This window comes from Carassius gibelio, chromosome B18 (genome assembly GCF_023724105.1).
Source record: "Carassius gibelio isolate Cgi1373 ecotype wild population from Czech Republic chromosome B18, carGib1.2-hapl.c, whole genome shotgun sequence".
Taxonomy (NCBI): domain Eukaryota; kingdom Metazoa; phylum Chordata; class Actinopteri; order Cypriniformes; family Cyprinidae; genus Carassius; species Carassius gibelio.
This window is the reverse complement of record NC_068413.1, coordinates 8,391,759-8,414,475: the sequence shown is the minus strand read 5'-3', so window position 1 is coordinate 8,414,475 and position 22,717 is coordinate 8,391,759. Positions and strand designations below refer to the sequence as shown.

General features: G+C 36.3%; 1 protein-coding gene across 1 annotated transcript in view; it reads right to left on the bottom strand.

Moving 5' to 3' along the window:
- Positions 1 to 138: 138 nt before the first annotated feature.
- nlrc5 (NLR family, CARD domain containing 5) overlaps positions 139 to 22,717 on the bottom strand; it is a 30,831-nt gene continuing 8,252 nt past the window's right edge. Inside the window, exons 7-44 of the mRNA XM_052582973.1 lie at positions 22,584 to 22,667; positions 22,350 to 22,439; positions 18,660 to 18,710; positions 18,268 to 18,312; positions 17,575 to 17,658; positions 17,355 to 17,438; positions 17,116 to 17,205; positions 16,988 to 17,035; positions 16,837 to 16,896; positions 16,576 to 16,659; positions 16,395 to 16,478; positions 16,199 to 16,288; positions 16,032 to 16,091; positions 15,318 to 15,401; positions 15,123 to 15,206; positions 14,935 to 15,024; positions 14,766 to 14,831; positions 14,545 to 14,628; positions 14,234 to 14,317; positions 14,024 to 14,107; positions 6,567 to 6,653; positions 6,202 to 6,264; positions 6,055 to 6,096; positions 5,849 to 5,932; positions 5,677 to 5,760; positions 4,927 to 5,010; positions 4,700 to 4,783; positions 4,535 to 4,621; positions 4,352 to 4,432; positions 4,140 to 4,229; positions 3,973 to 4,056; positions 3,660 to 3,743; positions 3,487 to 3,570; positions 3,295 to 3,378; positions 1,410 to 1,487; positions 1,207 to 1,290; positions 1,040 to 1,123; positions 139 to 934 (exon numbers count right to left, since the gene is read on the bottom strand). Of these exons, the coding sequence (XP_052438933.1) occupies positions 862 to 934; positions 1,040 to 1,123; positions 1,207 to 1,290; positions 1,410 to 1,487; positions 3,295 to 3,378; positions 3,487 to 3,570; positions 3,660 to 3,743; positions 3,973 to 4,056; positions 4,140 to 4,229; positions 4,352 to 4,432; positions 4,535 to 4,621; positions 4,700 to 4,783; positions 4,927 to 5,010; positions 5,677 to 5,760; positions 5,849 to 5,932; positions 6,055 to 6,096; positions 6,202 to 6,264; positions 6,567 to 6,653; positions 14,024 to 14,107; positions 14,234 to 14,317; positions 14,545 to 14,628; positions 14,766 to 14,831; positions 14,935 to 15,024; positions 15,123 to 15,206; positions 15,318 to 15,401; positions 16,032 to 16,091; positions 16,199 to 16,288; positions 16,395 to 16,478; positions 16,576 to 16,659; positions 16,837 to 16,896; positions 16,988 to 17,035; positions 17,116 to 17,205; positions 17,355 to 17,438; positions 17,575 to 17,658; positions 18,268 to 18,312; positions 18,660 to 18,710; positions 22,350 to 22,439; positions 22,584 to 22,667 (2,971 nt within the window). The 3' untranslated portion in view covers positions 139 to 861. The remainder of the gene's footprint in view (positions 935 to 1,039; positions 1,124 to 1,206; positions 1,291 to 1,409; positions 1,488 to 3,294; positions 3,379 to 3,486; positions 3,571 to 3,659; positions 3,744 to 3,972; positions 4,057 to 4,139; positions 4,230 to 4,351; positions 4,433 to 4,534; positions 4,622 to 4,699; positions 4,784 to 4,926; positions 5,011 to 5,676; positions 5,761 to 5,848; positions 5,933 to 6,054; positions 6,097 to 6,201; positions 6,265 to 6,566; positions 6,654 to 14,023; positions 14,108 to 14,233; positions 14,318 to 14,544; positions 14,629 to 14,765; positions 14,832 to 14,934; positions 15,025 to 15,122; positions 15,207 to 15,317; positions 15,402 to 16,031; positions 16,092 to 16,198; positions 16,289 to 16,394; positions 16,479 to 16,575; positions 16,660 to 16,836; positions 16,897 to 16,987; positions 17,036 to 17,115; positions 17,206 to 17,354; positions 17,439 to 17,574; positions 17,659 to 18,267; positions 18,313 to 18,659; positions 18,711 to 22,349; positions 22,440 to 22,583; positions 22,668 to 22,717) is intronic.

Sequence of the window (22,717 nt, the reverse complement as noted above, 5' to 3'; positions counted from 1 at the left end):
TTGCCTGGCACTTTGAAATGTAACTAATTAATAATAATAAGTATTATTAAGACACTGTTGTTACATGTTATATTTTGTGTCTCTATCTATATTATATTTTGAGATGTGAATAAATAAAGGAATAACTGTTGTCCAAAATATCATTAAAAAAGAATCTTTATTTAATCTAAAGTGCACATGAAAAACACATTAATAGAATATAAATGTATCAGTGCAGCTAACAGTATGTTTGTGCGTTTGCCACAAAAACTGAGCAAATTCACCTTACAGGTGTTACAGAGTAAAGCACATTATAAAAATAACAAATAAAATAAAACAATTTAAAAGGTAAAAGTTGAGCAGATCAATTAAATACAGGCATAAATACGTAATTTAAAGGAGAACACAACATGGTGGTGTGTGTCCAGGGTTGATAAGTGCATTAATGCCTCTAATGGAGGTCTGGGCTCTTACAGCAGTGTATAAGCAAAGAGAAGGATTGTGCTGAACTTTACAAGCCTGCATGCTTCATTGTGCTAATAAGTCACATTTTCATTGTTTCTAATTCTTGCAAATTAGAAAATCCACAGGAAGCGTTAAACTCTTGTAAAGGTAATGCAATTGATCTTTTTTTGGGTGAGGTTGATAGTAAGTTTTACCTGCCCTTTCTCTTTATTTACCAGAGCCTACTGTTTCCATTAGATGGACATTAAATGGCTCAAATCCCTGAACAGCTGGAAACTGTGTTGTTGCTTTTGTGTATGATGAATTGCTCTAATGAGGTAATGTGTTCCCCGATTAAATAACTCAATCTTTAAATCTGGTAGAGGCACTACAACAATATTATTTACAATATAAAAAATGCAAACAAAACAGAAGTGGTTAAACTGATGAAAAATTCAGTCTCGGATCTTTCAGATTTTCATCTTCTTTGGCAATTGGGTTCCTCCAGAGTCTGTGTAAAATGCAAGAAGCTTTTTATTTGCATGTCAAGCTGTTCTACTAGTAGATCCTTATTAATCACAAATTGTCTAATCAAGAGTGTAAGTGCTAGTCATACCTTATTACTTCAATGGAGGGGCATGATGGGAGGCATTTGGCTATTACTGTGGCTCCTGCTGTGGTTATATTATTGGCCTCCAGGCTGCAATCATTAGTTTTAATGACATCAGCATATTGTGAACACACTAATAGCTAAACCTTCACAGCAAGCACTCAAGTACTTACTCAAGTCTTTTCAGCTTTGTACACAGGGGTAGAATCTCAGCCAGTGTCCGTGCCAGGCTGTCATCACATGAATTCCATGACAAGCTGAGGAAGACATTGATTCATAAGCTTACAGCGGCTTTACAAACACAGGGACCAGGACAATGCAATGTCTGGGTCCATGCATGTATCAGTCAAACTGAATCTGAAATGAGTTATCCCACCTGACATCCTGTATGGACGGACAGTGTTTGAGGGATGAGGCAACACCAGCCAGATCTGAACTCCCAATCGAAGTCAAACTGAGAGACAAGCAGTGACACTGGTTTACAGTATTGCAGCAGTATCTAATAACCAATCATGTTACAAAAGTTTTCAAAAGTTTGGGGTCAATAAGATTAGCAAATGTTTCCTAAAAAAGTATCTTATGCTTACTAAATCTGCATTTATTTAAACAAATACAATAAAAAAAAAACATTGATTTTGTGAAATCTTATTACAATTTAAAATAGTTGTTTATTTTATTATATTTTATTCAAATATACAGAAGTTCTAAGCGGCCATGCATTATTTTTTTTTCTTTTTGTTTTCTCGTTATCTCGACATAACGAAGTTCGTTTTCTCGTTATAACGACTTAATTTTCTCGTTTTCTCGACATAGCGAAGTTCGTTTTCTCGTTATAACGACTTTATTTTCTCTAAGAAGTTACAAAACTGCGCCAGCAGGTGGCACTATAGACCGGAATATAACTGATGGGGTGTTGTAAACTATCCACTTTACTGAACGCGGACCTTCTTTGTGATCGCTATAATTTGTGCAGTCTTGTTCATTACTGACATTTAATTAATTCATAAATGTTAAATGCTTGAATCAATATGAATATTTTGTGTATTAAGTTCCTGCTAGATGCATGAGTTTCACCAACGCGTTCTGTGTCATAAAATAACTGCTTATCAAAACCAAGGTTGACATCAATGTATTCTGTTTATCTACAGTAGGACGGGATTTAACGATGTAGGCTGATGTGCTTCTTTTCCTTATTACTAATCTTTACTGTTAACCATATTAATGAGAAATGTGATGTATATGTAAAATATTTATTTAATTAAATTTAAATATTTAATTCAGTTTTGTCCTATACTGTTGTAATCATTTTTTTCTACACACACACACACACACACTACACATGAACGCTCTTTTCAAACAGAAGCTTGTAACACACATGGTATCTGCCACATCATATAATGACTACTACAAATTACAAATTATATATAATTTTATTTCAAATAAAGGGAAAATTAAAAGTGAGTTTAATACAAGCAGCTCTAATGGCGCGGTGTTGCCATTTAAACATGTTAATTACAAAAACAAAAGTTCATTGTACTGTCTCTGGAAAAATCAACAGTGATTGATCAGCCTTTATTTATGTACAGTACTGTAGACGTTATTACGAAGCAAGATTTGCTGAAATATAGGCTACAGTAAGAGCACCTGCATGGTTGTTCATCAGATGCCTGTCAAAGTTGAGTTCGTTACTATAGCAACAGCAAAACTGTCATGTCGTTATAACAAGAAAACAAACTTTAGTTATGTCGAGATAACGAGAAAAATAAGCCGCTATAACGAGAAAACGAACTTCGTTATGTCGAGATAACGAAAAAATTATGTCGTTATAACGACAAAAAAAAAAAGGAAAAAAATTATAATGCATGGCCGCTTAGAACTTCTGTACAAATATGATGCCAATTATGAATTTTTACTTCAGTCTTCGGTGTCACATGATCCTTCAGAAATCATTCTAATCTGCTAATTTAGTGTTCAAGAAACATTATATATTATTATCAATGTTGAAAACAGTTGTGCTGCTTAACATTTCTTTATTTATTGAAGACCTTAATATGAACGGATAGAAATTTCAGAATAACATATGAATGTCTTTACTGTATTTTTTTTTATCAAGTTAAGACATCTTTGGTGAAGATAAATATGAATGTCTTTAAAAAATAAAATCAAACGAGCTTTTGAACGGTAGTGCATGTGATGTAAAAAATTGATACATTCTACCCTGTAATGTTTTTTAATTTAATGTAATGTATTTAATGTCTTACTGTAGTATTTTCAGTGCCTTCATGCTCATCAGACATTCACAAAGAGATTTGGATCCTTGTTGGCCAAAATGATTCTCTGACAAACTAAATAAAAACAAAAATGTTATTCCCTCTCATTGACATCTTTTTAAACCAATAGTTTCATCTAAAATTAATTCTGTAATTTTCCACCATCAAGACCACAGGACTTACTTGAGCTCTGAAAGCTGAGGCAGTAATGGAACGACTTGTGCTAGTTTAGCAGCACTGGCCTGACCAAGCTGATTTTTGGACAGCCTGTGAATACGAAACAATCAAAAATGATCACCTACTGATTTCCCAAGTAATATCACACATTAATAAAATAAAATAAATGTATGTTTTACTGTAGTTTCTGAAGAACTCTGCAGTGGGATAGTGCTGCCAATAGCTTCTCTCCAGCCTGGTCAGTCAGATTGTTGTCTGACAGACTGCAAAAAGTTAATTAAGGTAAATTAATAATGATGCAATTAATCCTTTCTTGCATTAAATTCATTAAAAAAACTGAACAGTGCTGAATATTTTAAACAAGGAAAAGTTATCGTTTCCATTTCCACCATATTAAATTGTTTTAAATGTATCCACTAGATGGCGCACTACTATACTATATACTGCTCAGGCACAGGAAACGAATATTCTTCCTCGGTGAAGATAACATACTTTAGTTTTACTAGCTCAGTCCATGAAGGAATGCATTTCACAAGCTCACAAGTACCACCATCTCCCATTCTCCAACTTTCCAACCTGTAAACATAAAGAAAAATTTGCATATTACCAAACACTGTGGGCTTTTGTGTGCATGTGCTTTTACTGACCACAATACTTACTCAATCTCTTCCATCTGTCTAAAACCCTCAAAAGAAGCCAGTAGACAGGGTATGCCAGTGCCATTCACAAATGTCTCTGATGCCACCATTCTGATTTTGTTCAAGATGAGGAAAACAACAATCAAAATAGAGAAAAAAAACAGGATGAGCTCTTGCTAAATACTAGTACTAGCTAAATCTACAATGAACATTTCAAGGTGGAAAAGCCTCACCTGAGCCTCCTAAGTGAGGTCAAACGGCTGAAGCCTTGAGCTAGGATGGTTATACCCTCATCAAGTATCACAGAGTCAAGTCTATGATTGAGAACAGAATATTGAATACAGTATATCTTGTCAGTGATTGTGAATGCATTAAAAACTAGCCACACTTCTTAATTTCAAGAGTGCATGTATTACCGTATCTCTGCCAGCAAGACACACTGCAACAGACCTCTGACCAGCTCATGTCCTCGAGCTGCTGTCCAACCTGAGCACTGGGACAGACTGGACAAAAAAGATATCGGCCAATCAGCAGTCACACTCATTATCACTGAGAAACAATCAAAAAAATCAGACACTTACTTGAATGACTTTAGATTTGGCACACTTTGAAGTGCTCTTCCAAGTTCTGCAGCTCCACGGTCACCTAAAACAAGCTGGGACAAACTGAAAAACCAGAGGCAAAGGGAAATGTTGAAACATATAGGAAGGAAAAGGTCAATAAGCTCACAGAATGAAATGACACATAAATATTCAGTGTCAAGATCACTTTAAACCTGGATAAAAGGGTCAAGAGAAAGACAACACACCTCAGACTCTCAAATGATGTAGTTTTTGGTAATGCTTGCATAAGTGTTGCCACCTCATCCTCAGATGCTCCTTTCAAATCAAGACTGTAAAAAACAGTACTTATTATAACACCATGAGTGTTGGATACAGGTGTTTCTGCAACTTCAAAGTCCCAGGAAATGGGCTTTTTATTAAACAGATTAAAATTTATTTTGGTTATGCAGTTATTTTTAGTGTAGATTTTTTGAATGAAAATATTACATGTTAAATTACAATTATTAAATGTTTTACAATAATTTTATCCATTTGAAAAAGTTGCGGCATCAATTCCATCAGTATGAGAAAAAAATATACAACACATAATGAAGAATATAAAAAGAAATCAATATCACTCATGAGCAGAATTTGTATTGCACTTAATTTCCTATTAAGCTTTAATTTGGTAAAATTTAGAAAAATAGTATGAAAAAAATATACGAAATGTTGTATGTTAAGAATACTTAGATGCAATGAAATTAGCCCCACAACAAAAACAAATTGGACATTTTATTTCAAAGATTTTTAAGAATAATTTCCACCAGTTATTTCTACCACAGAATGCTATTAAACACAATATATTATGTGAGATATGGTAATGACACTGTGATGGCAAAATTACATAAATATCCTTTGATGCATGCACGTTAGATATTATGTAAAAAGTATGTTTTAAAAAGAAACACCCACATATACAGTATAAAATAAAGATGACTGATCTCTGTAACACTTACGTGAGGCTCCTGAGATTCCGTAAGAATGGAATGACTGCTGAAAAAAAATCTGCACCTTTTCTGTCCACTCTGAGCTGAGAGAATCTGGACATAAAATAAAGTAAGCAGAATTTATACTAAGGGGAAAAAAACGAATAGACAAAAAAGTTAGTATCAACTCCCACTGGCTTACCTTAAATCCTGCAAGTCATGACATTTCTGAAGGGGAAGTGTCAGAGGAGCGAGATGCTGTCCTTCTATGTCACAGTCATCAAAGCTAAAGAAAGAATGTGACAAAAGTGTAGTAGTACATCAAATACGACGAATATAACAAAAATAAGTGTGAATAACAGCACAAAACAAACAATAAGCTGACAATCAAACAAAAAACCAACACACCTGATGGACTTCAGAGCAGAGGAGAAGTTTTCAGGATGAGCTCTGTCAGAAGGAAAAAGGGCCAAATTAGCTTTGCATATTTATTTACAATATATATAACACTCCATATTATATGAGAATAAAAATGTATAGAAGGATCAAACTTACACAATAGTGGATCCAGGACTGGAAATTCCCTCTGTAATGATGTTTATTGATGCACGGTTGACACTGCAAATATAAAATATGTTATTTCATCTTACCTCTTTTCAAAATGTTTTACCTAATCACTTGGCAATCCATTATTAAGTTAGGATCATTTGCAAACGTACAATTTACAAATTGTTGTGCCATTGAACATAAATGTTTGAGTTGGGATGAAATAAAAGCAACATTGCCACACAAGGAACCATTCAGTATTCACCCACAATTACTGGTTTCATTATAGTCATGATACACCCACAATTACATGAAACAATCAGTGGTCACACTGGTTTGTCTGTTGATTGTAGGTTAATGCTTCAGAACTGCACCTGATTTCTTTGATATGTTGCTGCAAATTTAGGCATTTGGCAATGAGACTGACAACAGCATTTCCTGTCAGCCACGGCTCTTCAATCCTAATAAAGACATTCCAAACACATTGTTATTCTCACAGTGCATCTGCTATATAAAAGTAGCAACTAATCACAGATTATATTTGTCTTTGTTGTTTCTTCAACTTAGGGCACTTAGGACTATAAGAAAATAAACTCATTAAATACATTTCCCCACACTCACAAGTTTGTATACTAACAATAATGCATATACATGTTTTATAGGGAAAGTGTAATTATCCCCCATAGTTTCCAACAAATTTCAAATCGTGTTTTGTGTTTAGCAGTTTGTGGTGGAATAAATGGAATATGTCTTGCTAAGGCTAATTTAATAGGTGGTATTATATATTTATTAAAGGGGTCATATGATGATTTTTTTAAGAACATTATTTTGTGCACTTTCGGTGTAACTGAATATATTTAAATGCTTTAATGTTCAAAAAACACTTTATTTTTCAAATACTGTACATTATTGTAGGTCCTGTATGCCACGCCTCTCTTAAACACATGATTTTCTACAAAGTCCCGGCTTCTGACAAGTGCAGTCTGCTCTGATTGGCCAACTGACCCAGTGCATTGTGATTGTCCGAACACCACAAGCATTTATCAGAAATGTAATTCCCCTTTCCATAATCGCGAGCTTCAGCTTTCAAAATCAATGTAAAGACAGTTAATAATGTCCTCAGTTTTACCATCAGTTCGAGCCCAAAAGGGGAACAGAGTGGTGTGAGAGACACTGTGATGATACTTGTATGTGTTTGCAGTACACAAGCCACGGAAAGTTAAGACAGCTGACTCCACTGTGTGACCATGTCTCTCTCTTTCTCTCTTTCTTTCACTTCCGGTGCAGGTGTGAGTATGGGTAGGTGGAGTGCTGTGAGTGCAAGTGGAGTGCTTTGAGTGAAACATTTCCCTTTTTTCCCTCTCTTTGCTGTGTCTATCCTAACTGTGTGTTTTTAGTTGCTTTTTGCATTTTTTCGGGCCGTGTGCTATCCGCTTTATTGAGGAAGCATGTCAGCCCAACACATGCAGGGACTGGTGAGTGTAAAAGATTGTTGTTTGGCAATTGGAGAGGTGGTGGGGCATGAGAGTGTGCTTTCTGCCTCAAGAATAAACCATGGTAGTTTTTCTTGACAGTATAGATAAGGCTAATGAAATAGTTGAGCACGGAATAGTTTTAGTGGGGGCCATTTTATAAGCAGTTTTTTTTTTATTATGTGTTTATTTTTATTTGTGTGTATGTTCCCACTGTACATGTTTACAATTTTTTTTTTCTTTAACTGTTCCCCTGAAGATTTTTTGTTTCTAGGTGGTGATTTCAATTGTACTGAACTCAATTTAGATAGGAATCATATTGAACCTCATTTAGCTTTGTGTAACCATCTTATTCATATTATTAATATAAATATGAATCGTGTGATATTTGGAGATCTTTAAATGGCAGTGAAAGGCAGTACACTTGGGTTCATTCATGTGATAATGTTATATCTTTTGCCAGACTGGATAGAGTTTACAGCTTTCATTTTCATCTTAACATTTTTAGTAGGTGTTATATTATGCCAGTAAGTTTTTCAGATCACATATTGCCATTTTACACTAAGATGCTAAATAATTGACTAAGTAGTTGGCTCTTAGAACTTTTGGAAAAAGAGATACTTGAATCTAAGAAATTGACTCAATCTACTGGTGAAGTTCGACATATGGAAGCCTGCTCTAAGAAGAAAGCAGAGTAAGCAGATCTACTGTGATATAAAATGCAGGGACCTCTGCATTTTATTTATGCACTGCATTCTGAAAATGTTTTTTGTTGTCTGATCCTATACTGATATTCGGAGGAGAGCAGCTCTTTTTTTTATCAAAATCTGTATAGAAGCAAGCTTGATTCAGGGCATTGTATGGAAAGTGTCTTCCTTGACAACTTACCTAAAGTCTCTGAGGAGGCTAATGTGGAGCTTTCAGGAGTCTTGACCCTGGGAGAGCTTTTCAAGGCCCTTCAAAGCACGGAGTCTGGGAGGGCACCAGGAGTGGATGGCCTCCCAATTGACTTCAATAAGGCTTTTTGGTTGGAGCTGGGAGAGGATCTGCTTGAGGCACTCAGGGCCAGCTTGTTAGAGGGCAGGCTGCCACTGAGTTGCCAGAGGGCAGTTATCACCCTTATTCCAAAAAAGGGGACCTTACTGATATTAAGAACTGGCACCCTGTCTCACTTCTTTACAGTGACTACAAACTGCTTTCCGAGGTTTTGGCTAATAGACTGGCTGGGGTATTTAGGAAGGTATTTGGGAGATGATAGTGTTTTACAAAAATATTAGGAGGTGTTGGAAAAAGTCAAAGGGCACTTGGATAAATGGAAATGGTTGCTACCAAATATGTCCTACAGAGGGACTCTTATTGTCAACAATCTAATTGCTTCCTTGTTTTGGCATAGATTGGCATGTGTAGACCCGTCTTCACAGTTTTTATCTGAAGTTCAAGCCATACTTATGAATTTCTTTTGGGATAAACTACATTGGGTTCCACAGAGTAATTTATACCTCCCCAAAGAAGAAGGTGGACAAGGTTTAATTTATTTAAAAATTAGTGTTGCTGCTTTCCATTTACAGTTTTTACAAACATTTTTGGATGGTTCAACAAATTGTAGTTGACATTCTGTTAGCGGCACGATTCTGTGTACACTTGGAGGTTTTCTGGATAAACCACTCTTTTTAATAGATCCTACTCAGTTGGATTTATCAGAACTGCCTATTTTTTATCAGAATCTTTTCAAAGTGTGGAGTTTTTTTTTTTTTTGTCCATCAGACAGAGAACTTTTTTTCTCTCCAGTGGTTATTACTGGAGCCATTGATACTTGAGGCCAGCTTGGACATTACAGCATGCTATATCCTACCAGGATTCAGTATCTCTCCTCGGGAATCCAGGGTTTTAACCTTGGAACATTTATTGTCTAATTGGGCTTCACTGTGGGCATGTGGAGGCAACCTCCAAGCTTTTGGGTATAAGATCTATTTGCTCGCTCTCACAGTTTTTAACCAAATTAAGACTATGTATTACAGTTGAAGAAGACCATATATTGACTTTGCAGGGTTTAATGTTCCTGATATTGAGGATTCCTTTGCCTGTTTATTTGTGCAACCCATTTTTTATGAGATATAGGCCTAAGTTTTCTTTTAAAATGATGTGAATCTTTGGTTTTAGATTTATTGTCATCTGAAGGTAAAAAAACGTATAGAGTCCGTGTTTTGTTCTTTAACAAGAAGTCTTTTATTAGTAGAATCGATATACTAAGGTATTCTGTTTTCAGTTTAAAAAATGATGTAACACCCGAATGGAGAACTTTATAAAAGCCACCATTGTCGAAGAGGGTAGGTGATATACAATGGAGGGTTCTGCATGGTGACATTTCTGTCTCCAAAGATAAACTATTTATAGTTTTAGATTAGAGCATTTATTTGTGAAGCTAAAATAATTGTTTTGTAGGTTTAATTAAAAACTATTATTTTGGGTTTTAAATATTTTCAGAAAAACGTTTTTTTTTTTTCTAAAATTTTATTTTAGGACAAGCAAAGTTGGCCGTGTATATTAACCGGAAAAGTAAGATTGAACAAAGGTCTAGTGATGATGTTTATTTTCTGTTTTCATGAACTTTCAAGTTCATGCATTCATGACCTCTAGACTGGACTATTGTAATGCACTTCTAGGTTGTTGTCCAGCATCTTCAATAAACAAGCTAAAGGTAGTCCAAAATGCCGCGGCTAGAGTCCTTGCCAGGTCAAGAAAATATGATCATATTACCCCAATTTTACAGTCTCCGCACTGGCTACCTATTAAATCACATATCAGTTACAAATGATTATTAATTACCTATAAGGCCCTAAATGGTTTAGCTCCTGCGTACCTAACTAGCCTTCTACCACACTACAATCCATCATGCTCCCTAAGGTCACAAAACGCTGGACTTTTGGGAGTTCCTAGGATAGTAAGGTCCACTAAAGAAGTTAGAGCTTTTTTCGCATTTGACTCCCAAACTCTGGAATAGCCTTCCTGATAATGTTCAGGGTTCAGACACACCCTCTCTCTTTAAATCTAGATTAAAAACCCATCTCTTTCGCCAAGCATTTGGATAATTCATCTCATAATTTGTGACTGCAGTTGTATCTGATCAAATGCACATTCTTATTCTTTAGCTTGGGTTAAACTAATTAATTTTACTTTGTTGGAACAGCAGCTACGCTAATTATGTCTCTATTTGTTTCTCCCTCTATTTGTTTCTATTTACACCCGTGGTAACTAGGATTTACACAAGCTCCACTCTGGATCCAGAACACCTGAGAAGAGATGATACTGACCCCTCAGAGTACCTCAGATGATGCTCATCCTGAAACAACATACAGAACTAACAAATATTGCTACTTTCTATGCAGTCACATAATAATTGCTAATAATAGTGTTCATCGTCTGGCTGACTATTTCTTGTATTAATTTTTCTGAAAATACCTATCATATGCACATAAACTGACAGTCACCACTTATAAGCTACTTCTAAATATTGCAGAAACTTAATTTTCTGTAAAGTTGCTTTGCAATGATTTGTATCGTAAAAAGCGCTATACAAATAAACTTGAATTGAATTGTCATTGCAACATTAGTCAGAATTACCTCCTCTCCTAGGTTCATGAAACGGTCATCCATAAAATGCATTTCTGTTCTGTTGTGATTCCTAAATGCATCTACTTTCGGGAAGGCCAAAAAGTGCTTTTGCTTTCGCCTAGATATGCACAGAATCTTCCTGACATGGCTGCTTCAACACTGACTGCGGTTACTGAAATCACAACCTTTTTTCTGGTGGCATTACGCAAATTTTTCCACATAGTGACATAGTGGAGGTGTGTTTGAATGAGCCATTTTAGGGGGCGTGGCAGAGTCTTTGATTTAAACTTTGATTTAAGAAAAACTCTTCGGATTTAAGAATTTAATCTTTGCAGATGTTCTTCATGTGCCAAGCACTTTTAACACTCCAAAGAGAAAGAAGAAATTGAATTGCATCATATCACTCCTTTAAATAAACACAGTTACATTCAATTACACTATTTACCTAATTTACCAGACGTTGCACTAAACTTGCTGGGCCTTAACAATTCCCTCTGTAATTGGATCCTGGACTTTTTAATTGGGAGACCTCAGTTAGTCTGTGTCGGCTGCAACACCTCAAGCACTACCACACTGAGCACAGGTGCCCCACAAGGCTGTGTGCTCAGCCCGCTACTCTTCACACTGCTGACCCAGGAATGCACTGCCAAATTCAGCTTCAACCACATCAAGTACGCTGATGACACAACGGTTGTAGGTCTCATCAGCAACAATGATAAAATGCACTACAAAGAGAAAGTGGCACAGCTGGCTGAATGGTGTGGCACTAACAACCTGTCCCTCAATGTGGGGAAGACAAAGTAGATTGTGATGGACTTAAGGAGAAAATCCATTGACCAGCCCACATTGAACATTGACAGCTCGACTGGAGAGTCAGCAGCACTAAATTCCTAGGGGGTGCACATTACAGAGGATCTCACCTGGACCACCAAAACCATTTCACTCTCCAAGAAGGCACAACATCGCCTACACTTTCTCCGCCAGTTTAAAAGAGCAAGTCTCCCTCCAACCATCCTCACCACATTCTACAGGGGAACCATTAAGAGCGTGCTGAGCAACTGCATCACTGTCTGGTACAGGAACTGTGTATGTATAGGCAACAATTTATATATAGTATATTTATAGTCAAAATCTGTCAGTAGGTTAGTTGTGTATAGGTTTAGGCTGTTTAACTTCATTGTAGTATGTCTGTATTTATGTAGCACTGTGGTCCTGTGAGACACAACATTTCGTTCCACTCTATGCCCCCAAATGTAGAGGAATGACAATAAAGCTCAACTGGACTATACATGATTTTTGCTTTCTATTCCATATGTTTCATATTTAAAGGGGGGGTGAAATGCTATTTCATGCATACGGAGTTTTTTACACTGTTAAAGAGTTGGATTCCCATGCTAAACATGGACAAAGTTTCAAAAATTAAGTTGTACGTTTGAGGGAGTATTTTTGTTCCAAAAAAACCTCTTCCGGTTTGTCACAAGTTTCGGAAAGTTTTTTTCGAGTATGGCTCTGTGTGACGTTAGATGGAGCGGAATTTCCTTATATGGGTCCCGAGGGCACTTCTCCCGGAAGAGCGCACGCTCCCGTATAGCAGAGCACTGAGAGGCTGAGTGCATCGCGAAAAGTCACAAAAGAAGTGTGTTTTTGGTTGCCAGGGCAAGACAACCCTGCACAGATTACCAAAAGAGAAACAGCATTAAGGGACCAGTGGATGGAGTTTATTTTTACAGAGCATCAACGGAGTTGTGCAAGTGTTTTTGTTTGTTCCCTGCATTTCGGATTGCACATCGTTTATTTCTTAAGGATAATGCAATCCCAACTAAAAAGGGTCACGATCGTGTGTTGGAACCACATGCGGTGAGTAAAACTGCTTCAAATATCTCTGTGTTGTTAACTTAGCTATCAGCGCGTAAGCACATCAAGTAAACAACATGCGATGTTGTCATCAAACTGCACTTTCCACATGTACAGCTTAAAAAAAAAAAAATGACGACATAAAGTGGAACTTAGTCATTTTCCAAAACCGCTAAGCAAATATATACAGTTTCAGTACATACCACATAGAGACGCCTTTGCTGATGCTGCTCTTGTTAAATTTCAGCCTCTGGATCTGTGCCACAGCTTCTAGATGCTCTCAACTCAAAAGCCTACTGGCGCTCGTGATTCTTTAGCTCCGCCCACACGTCACGCCTCTAGGCGCTCGTGTTTTTCCGGGAAAAATCGGTACAGACTATCTTTCTCTTATAAATATAATAAAACTAAAGACTTTTTGGAGTTATGAAGGATGCAGTACTACTCTATAGGTACTCAAGATTAACAGGATATTGAGTGAAAACGAGCATTTCACCCCTCCTTTAATATCACTGTTGTCTCAGACACAGCTGTTTCTTTACTAAACAAGTGCACTAACCTTTGAAAATCTTTAACGGGGCAATAATGTTCGTCATGATGAAAATGATACATAAGGGTGGCCATAATTTGTGTAAAACTGATGTACGTAAATTCACATAAATACTAAACTTGTTTATTACACTCTTTGTGTAGGCTGTCATTTTATTAGTTATATTTTTGTTGCAAAAATTTATAATATTTTTACAGTGGAACTTCATATTTTTACATTGATAGAATGGGTCTGAGACAAGGGTAGAAACCCTAAAATCTATTAAGAAATGCATGATAAAAAGTATTACAATTCCAGAAGTTGAAGAAACATTTTTAAATAAAAAGATGTTTTGTTCATTTCTTACCTTATGTCTCTGTGTTGATGACAGCTACTTAACTGTTTAACAAAATACTCAATCTGCTCAGAACTCAGACCATTTTTACTTAATCTAAGAGGAACAGAAAAAAGCATGAAAAATGTGCCAAATATGCCATTTTAAAATGAGTATTGTTGAAATAGTGAAATAGTCTGTGAGATCAATCCTTAACAATCAACAATCTTTGTAAAATCTTACTTCACAGTTTGGATTGTGGAGAGCTCAACCAGGCTGTCCAGTAGAGAGCAGAGGCCTTGACTCTGCAGTGAATTTGAAGACAATCTAAAGGGAAGAGGAACAATACAGGTTTATTAATTTAACAGATATGTACAGTTTGCACATTCCTGAAAACACTGATAGTACTCAATTCATGGAATAAGGGGATTAATAACAGAAATAATCTATAAAGCATATCACTTTTCTGAGAGGACAAATAAACAATACTGAGTTGCATTAGTAAAAATGTGCAAAACACACACATAGTAACCCAACTGTGTTTAAATACTCACTCTAATGTAAGTAGTCTAGGGCATCGGTTCACTATTTCCACAAGCTTCTTCAAGTGTATTACCTCAAAACTGCATTCTCTTAGCCTGTAGTTAAGAGTATGACAATAGTAAGAGGAAGCTAAACATCAAACTACTTTCACTTTTGACTTGAGTGAATAAATCATACAATTCACGTGACTCTTTGATTGTGTTTTTACCACACATAAGTTCTTGGAAATTACCTAAGAGTTTTGCCATTGACATGTTCTTGCACAAACTTAATCAGAGACTGATCTTCCACTCCAAGACTAAAGATGAGAAACACTCATAAAATACACAAGCCAATCATTGTTCATGTCAATAAAAAAAAGAAAAGAAAAGAAATGGAATTGATAGTGTGTTAGTCTTTACCTGACTTCAACAGAAACAACTTTCTCACAGGTGTTCATTGAGTTGACCAAATGCAGTGCCCCGACTTGAGTTATTTGGTTGCCGGTGAGGCTGCGAAGGAGCACAATAAGTAAACTTTACAAGATAAATGAATCCATAATTTCAATTACAAGTTAAATTAAACTCTACATCTGTCACTGAACTCTTACCTCACTGAGCTGGAGATCTTTAGTTTAGGCAAATAGTCAACAAAACATTTCACCCCTTCATCGCGGAGAAAGTTATAAGACAAACTGCAGAGGAGAAAGAAATAAAAATGAACAGTTTGTGATTACAGGACAGTAAAATACACCAGCTTCTATTAAGATGTGAAGATGGAGGTAAAAGAACAGAGGAACACTTACTCTAATTCAGATAGGCGAGGACAGTTTTCCAGTATCCTTGAGAGCTTCTCAACATTGCTTTTGCACAGTTTATACTCTGTGAGCCTGTTTACATCACAGAGAGAGTCAAAACCTCCAGTTTCCAAAAATGCAAGGGCCACAAAATTAACTGAGGAATAATCTATTACAGTGATATAGCATTATGGAATTCAGTTCAAGATATATTGCATCAAAGACAATGACATTTTAGCATTATTTACTAATATACTGTTACAGTATTTAATTAATTAATTATCATTTGGGTTTCTTAAGTTTTTCATCTAATATTTATATTTTATTTTATTTTATTTCAGATTTATTTCAATTACAGAAAACTATTAATAATGACGTTGGTCACTGTAACCAATCACAAACTTGAATGTTGTATGCATAGATGATTAAGAAAATTACAAGAAGAAATTCACCTAATGCCGCTAAAATGCCAAGTTTTGTTAGCATGATTCCATGCATTCTGACATATTTACACTATTAAAGAGTTAAAGAGTGTAAAACATGGCCAAAGTTTTAAAAAATCAGTTGGACATATTTCTGTGCCGAATACACTCCCTTGGGGCTTGTGTAGGTTTTGTAAAGTTTTTTTTTTGTATGGCCCTGTATAATGTCATAAAGTGCACACATCAACCAGAGCAAGGGAAAGCCCATGCCCACAAATGGTGGTAAGATGACATTACTAACTTGCAAATTGCTGCCTCTGCTTTATCAGGAACAAATTTGATGAATGCTTCCGCCTGGTGCCTGAGAATCATGTTAAAAATAAAAATAAATCAAGACTTGTGATTTTAAAAGTATATTTAAGAACGTTAACCCTAGTTTAACATCGGACTTGAACTGAAGTAAGATACCTCAGTTCTACAGCTGTGACACGCTGGCAGTCAGCAAGAGATCTTATCAGTGACAAAGCCCCATTTGTAGACAGGTCAACATGACTTATGCTGAAAAAAAAAACATGGTCATCATGAATAATAGTCATATCGGGTCATTTATCATAGAGATAAATCGCAACTGTGCTGCAGGAAGCAGACTGTTATGTCCACTTACTTCAGTAGTTGAAGAGAAGACATTTCAGGAAGAATCAACATCAACTTCTCAACAGACTCATTTGATAATTTTAGATGGGAGAACCTGTAACACAAATAAACAATGAGGACTAGCTCAATACAGCGGATACATGTAGAATCTGGTAAGTCTTTTGTCTAACCTAAATATATGAGCTACTCACTCAATGTCCAGTAGGTTTTCACATTTTACTAGTTGCTTACACAGCTTGGTCATGTAGACAGGTTTGATATCACTGTGGGTTAAACTGGAAAGACAAACATTACATTTAACTGTAATGTAGAAACATACATTTTCTATAAAACCGCTTTGCAATGTGTGATATGTATCGTGAAAAGCACTATACAAATAAATTTGAATAATAAATTATTAAAATGATTGCAGCTAAACCAATGTGTAGAATCCAATTGAGAGATGCATGTACCTGAGTTTTTTATGCAAATGTATCCCAGTTACATTTGAGGTCAGCTGTCTTGAACTATGCCTGAATTCAAAAAGCGCATTGATATTCAAAACTAACATTTACATATTCACTACTTTATAGTAAGCAGAAATGTATTCAACTGTTTTGGTACCTTCGGCTGGTGTCTAACCAAAGAAGCAACTTTTCCTTTCCGTTTTCACTGATGAGAAAAAGCACAGCATTTTCAGACAGGCAGTAAAATGGTCAATACCTACATGCTAATTTTGATAAGGTAGTTACCTTGCATCCACTTTCCTCAGGTTCTTCTGGTTACAAAGGGCAGCAGCAAGCATCACCATCCCATCCATATCAACACCATTTTCACTGACACTGTGTGCGTTTTCAGAAAAACATATACACTCTTTTGAGAACAGAAATGAATTACAAGTATATGGAGAAGTTATTTAGCACATGCAAAAAAGAGTGTCACTGGCTAACTGTCAAGACCAAATCATATTGCAGAGAAAACATTGGCCTACTTGAGCTCCTGAATCATTCCTAGTTTAGGCAAAAGCTCCAGAATCTTCTTCAGGCCCTTGTTACCCAGAGAGTTTTTGGACAAACTGAGAAATGAGAAAAACATGTTTTATTCGCACCCTACTTACATAAAGAATTGTGGGGATTTCAACTAAATCTGCTGTAAGTTTGTTGACTTTGGGAATGTAGAAGGTGACATTTATAATGCATTTTAATACTTACTCTACATGGGTTACGTAGGAAAAGCTCCCGAGTTTATTACACAGGCTGACGACATTGGAAACACTGATGTTACACTGCTTTAACCTATAAAGAAACAATTAAACAGGTCATTCCTGTCCGTTCAGTATGTTTGGTTTGAAAAATACTACCCACCAAAACAATGGTGCTGACATGGCAGTCAATTTCGTATTTCATTATTTAAAAAAAAAGCTACTGCTGTAGCATAACATGGTTATACAATGTGTTTGAAATAATGTCTGTGAATGGTCTTTCACACTTATTCCTGATTTAAATAACATTTTGATAAATACATTTTCAGGTTTGCTCTTTACTGGTGTTTTGCATCACATTTGTTTTTTGTTTTTTTGTTTTTTTGTTTGCCGTCGTGAATATAAGCAATGACTTGCCTGTAATTGCATAACATCTGCCAACCCTAATACCTTTATCCACCAAATCTCAGACTCTGTCCGATAATTTTCCTGAATTATTGCCCAGTGGTGAACACTTGGACTTTATAGACACAATACACCACCTTATCAAACAATAGATGAAGGCACGTCTAATTCAGTATTTTATAATGAATCCATAAAATCTAAAGTTCATGTTAACTTTAAGGACTTTGTAACTAAGGATTAATTTGTTTTTGCTTTATCTAGAAAGAAATAACAACATATTAAAGAATTCCATACTTACGTTACATTCTTTGGCTCTTCAGTGTTATTCAAATCTGTGTTTTCACTAAGGCAGAGAATTGAGAAATAATATGTTGTTGCTTCATTATATTCAAATGTATTATTGTATTTTGTTTATTGATTTGTGTGACACAAAACTGTGTAGTCATTTTAGACTGTACTTAATCAGGTTAAAACTATAAACTTGCCACCAAATTTAAAAAGCCCATGCACATTTCCTATCATCTAACATCAATACCTGGCCAACTGCACATTGCACATAAAAAGAAACCACAATGGATGTGCATACAGGAAATGTGAAATATAAAATACATGATTTGGAGTTCTGGGGTTTTACCCACCCTTTGAGAATAACCAAGCTAATAGAGCTTTAACACATCAGTCAGAACTCACCAGACTTTATCAGAGCTTTGTGAGAAGAAAAGGCTGATGTCTTTATTGGCTCTGTATAGAATGAAACAACAGTGAACATCCCATGAAAATGGACCTAAATGGGCAGGTCATGTGACATGTCCACATCTTAAAAAAAAAAAAAAAAAAAAACTACACAAGAAAATACAACTCGGACTACAATAAATACATGTCAAAATGTGGAGAATTTAAATGTGCCATAGAATGCATCAATACAATATTTTAAATTGTTCTCTGATGTTCCCAGAGTGTGTATGTTAAGATTTCTGTCATTATACCCAACAGATAATTTTTTTTATAGCTTGTTGACATTGCACTTTTAAGGTATGAGCCAAAACATGCTGTTTTTTGTGTTTGTCACTTTTAAAGTGTGCAGAGCTTCAAGAGCTCATGGTCGCAGCCAGACTGGTGTTACACTTTAACTAGTGGTGACTGTGTTACTGACCTTACATTGCTTCCAAATACAATTTTTAACTACCTCATTTCTATTTACGATCATTCTGTTAGCACGTGAAGGCAGCATTAATGAAAACAGGCAGAGACAATGGTAGCAACATTAGCTTTACAGAGAGCCAAGAAGCTCTTTCGGAAAACGTGTGATGCTTACTTTGTCTGGAGTCTGGACGTTTGCACACAAAGCATTGGTATGGATCCCTCTTTCAGAAGCAATCTTTGCACAGCTCCAGCGCTGAACTGACCCTCATTTGTGAGGTAGTCCAGAGTAAAATGTTAGCACAAATGTATAGGGCTTTTCAGTTTTTTTTCCTGGGACACTACCCTCGAAAATTAAATTTAACCACCGTGTCCTCAGCAGTCTATGGAGACTCCTATGTTTGTTGGTGCACCCCAACACTAAATGGCTCTTTAGTGCTGACATTGTATGTCCAGCAGCTAGAGCAAGAAAACAGTAATAGCGGACCGCTGCTTCTCACTCAGGGCTGTGTAGATGGTAATAGGGCAGAGAGCATCACAAATGGGCGGGATTTTCCCAAAGTATGTCATAATAGTAGTGAGAAATCTGGAACTGCTAGTGTGGAGAGCAGTGTTGTAGTCGAGACCGGCTCATTCGAGTCCGAGTCCAGATCGAGTCCAGAGATGGTCGAGTCCGAGTCAAGACCGAGTTCAGAAAGGGTCGAGTCCGAGTCAAGACCGAGTTCAGAGAGGGTCGAGTCCGAGTCAAGACCGAGTTCAGAAAGGGTCGAGTCCGAGTCAAGACCGAGTTCAGAAAGGGTCGAGTCCGAGTCAAGACCGAGACCAGAGAGATTGGGTCTTTGACAAGACCTAAAGAAATCTTCAAGAGTATGTAAAATGTATGATGGAAACAATAAAGGGTAAAAGGGCCACATAGTATGTGGTGTAAAGGTAATTTTACTAGAATTATGGGTAACACTTTAGAATAAGGTTCCATTAGTTAATGTTAGTTAACTACTTTCGTTAACATGAACTAAGCAAGAACAATCCTTCTACAGCATTTATAAGTCTTAGTTCATGTTAATTTCAACATTTACTAATGCATTATTTAAATCAAAAGTTGTGCTTGTTAACATTAGTTAATGCACTGTGAATTACCATGAACTAACAATGAATAACTGTAATTTCATTAACTAACATTAACGAAGATTAATAAATAAAGTAATAAATGTATTATTCATTGTTTGTTCATGTTAATTAATACATTAACTAACATTAACTAATGGAACCTTATTCTAAAGTGTTACCAAATTATGAATTGTTACTTGTCAATATTAAGTGCCCATTTTCACATAACATCGTTGTACCACTATACACATCCATATAACCTTTCTAGTACACATAACATTACTGTACGACTCTATATTGTAATTCCACATAACACTTCTAGTACAAGTAACATTACTGTACCACTATACCTGTTCATGTTCAACTGTAACAGCTTTCACATAACTTTTAACCCTGAAGCTTAGCTAATGACTAATATCCTGAAAATGTCTTGGATTATGTGCACTTTAGATGTTGTGAAGATTAAAGATGGGCATAATTACTTTTCAAAAAATTAAGTGAGGAGACCATCCTGCTACCCAACCAAGCATGGTGTGGTCTCATGATCAATCCACAAAGACTAAAAACTCTCTCTATTGGTGCAGAGGAAGCGGTGACTGACAAAAGTTACCATTTCATCACTTTCTGTAACAGCAACGGATAATCTAATGCTAATTTCACTGGATGGTGGGTTTTAATGCAGGGTAAAATACACACTAGTCGAAGTTTTTTTAGTTACGGAGGGCATACACACAAGAGCCGACTGACTGTCCAGGAAAATTTCATGCAAAAGTGTGTATGTGCCAGGGGAAGAAAGCTGGATGAAATGCCATATAAGTTCAATGCCTTCTGTCAGAAAATTTTTTGGGGGGAGATGTTTAGTGTTGAGACAGTCAGTCTGTGTCTGTATTCATTATATAACTTAATTAAACAATATTAGTTTTTTTCTGTGACCATTTTGTCCTACTTTGTAAAAATAACACAGTTGAGAGAAATAATGTAGCAATGTGGCTTTCTGGAAAGCGGGATCACTACAGGCGGATGGCAGGAGGGTAATTTAGGCCGGTGACACACTGGCTGCGTGGCGTCTCTGCTGCATGCTAGAAGCGTGGTGTCTGCTTCGTGTTTTCTGTGTCTTTACACACCAGAAGCGTGTCTGATGCAGCGCTGGCGCGCTGCTTCTGCTATAGATGACATAGAGAGAGGCCGCCGAAAAACCAGGCTCTTGCAAAATAGAGTATGTTTGACAGGTGCAATATTTGAAAATCGTTTATTTTTTATTTATTTTTTTAAATTACATTTATATCTGAATTTATGCCAACCTATAGACTTTCAAATATCAAAATGTCATGAATTAATATGTATTTGTGTACATAATGACACAAGTGACATATAAACATATTTTCCTAGTTTATTTTGCCTGGAAACGCTTCCAACACGCGCGTGTTCGCGTGAAAATAGGCGTCGGTTCTATTTCTAGCAAGCACGCATTTTCCGCGCGGCTCGAGCTGCGCCTGGGATGCGCTTCTCACGCAGGCAGTCTGCAAGCTCTAACCTGTTAACATGGGAGCCGAATTAAAAACAGACACGCCACGCAGTTGAGACGCTTGCGCCATGCATCCAGTGTGTCGCTGGCCTAACGTCTCATGTCACATGAAATATTTTGATTGGGACTCGAGTGGACTCGGGCATAAGTCCGATTCCTAATATGTTCGAGTCCGAGTCAATACCGAGTCAAAATGCACACGAGTCCATGACAAGACCGAGACCATTAAAATACGGTCTCGAGACCGAGTCCAAGACCGAGTCCGAGTCTCGAGTACTCAACACTGGTGGAGAGACTGTTTATGATTTATTGGGATTAAAAAACAATGAGTGGGTGGATTTTTACCATTATAGGCTGGTTGTTTTCACACACTGCAGCCACACAAACTGTGTTCAAACACCTTAAAAAAGTGATTTTTCATTCTATGGCACCTTTAATATACTTTTAACTTCATGGTATATAAACATTATGATTTCAAGCACATATTTATGGGTGACGACTTGTTTACAAAATGTAAAACATAAAATCGCTTAAGAATCATGTATCTATATGTTTCTCATTTTCCATTTTCATTAAAGTGTCTTTGATCAGCCAACAAATCAACATACTCAACATGGACTTTCTGAAAAGAGTTGCAGGCAGACATTCTCTCAATGAGTGTGAGGATTCCATCAATGGAGATGCTGCTCTTCCCCATCCTAAATAAAAGTGTAAGAAGAATGCACCAGACTTACTATATACTAATCGTTTTTTTAAGTAGCAAATATCTAAATAAACAAAAGAAAGTCAAAGCAGTTAACAGACAATAGCCAGGTTTTTACAATTTAAAACATATTACTTACAAGACAGAAACAATGTTGGGCAGTCCGCATAGTGTTTCCGCAATCTCTGTTATACCATCATCTTTCAAAGAGTTATCACTTACACTGTCAGATAGACAGAACACACTGATTGACACAGCCAGACACACATAACA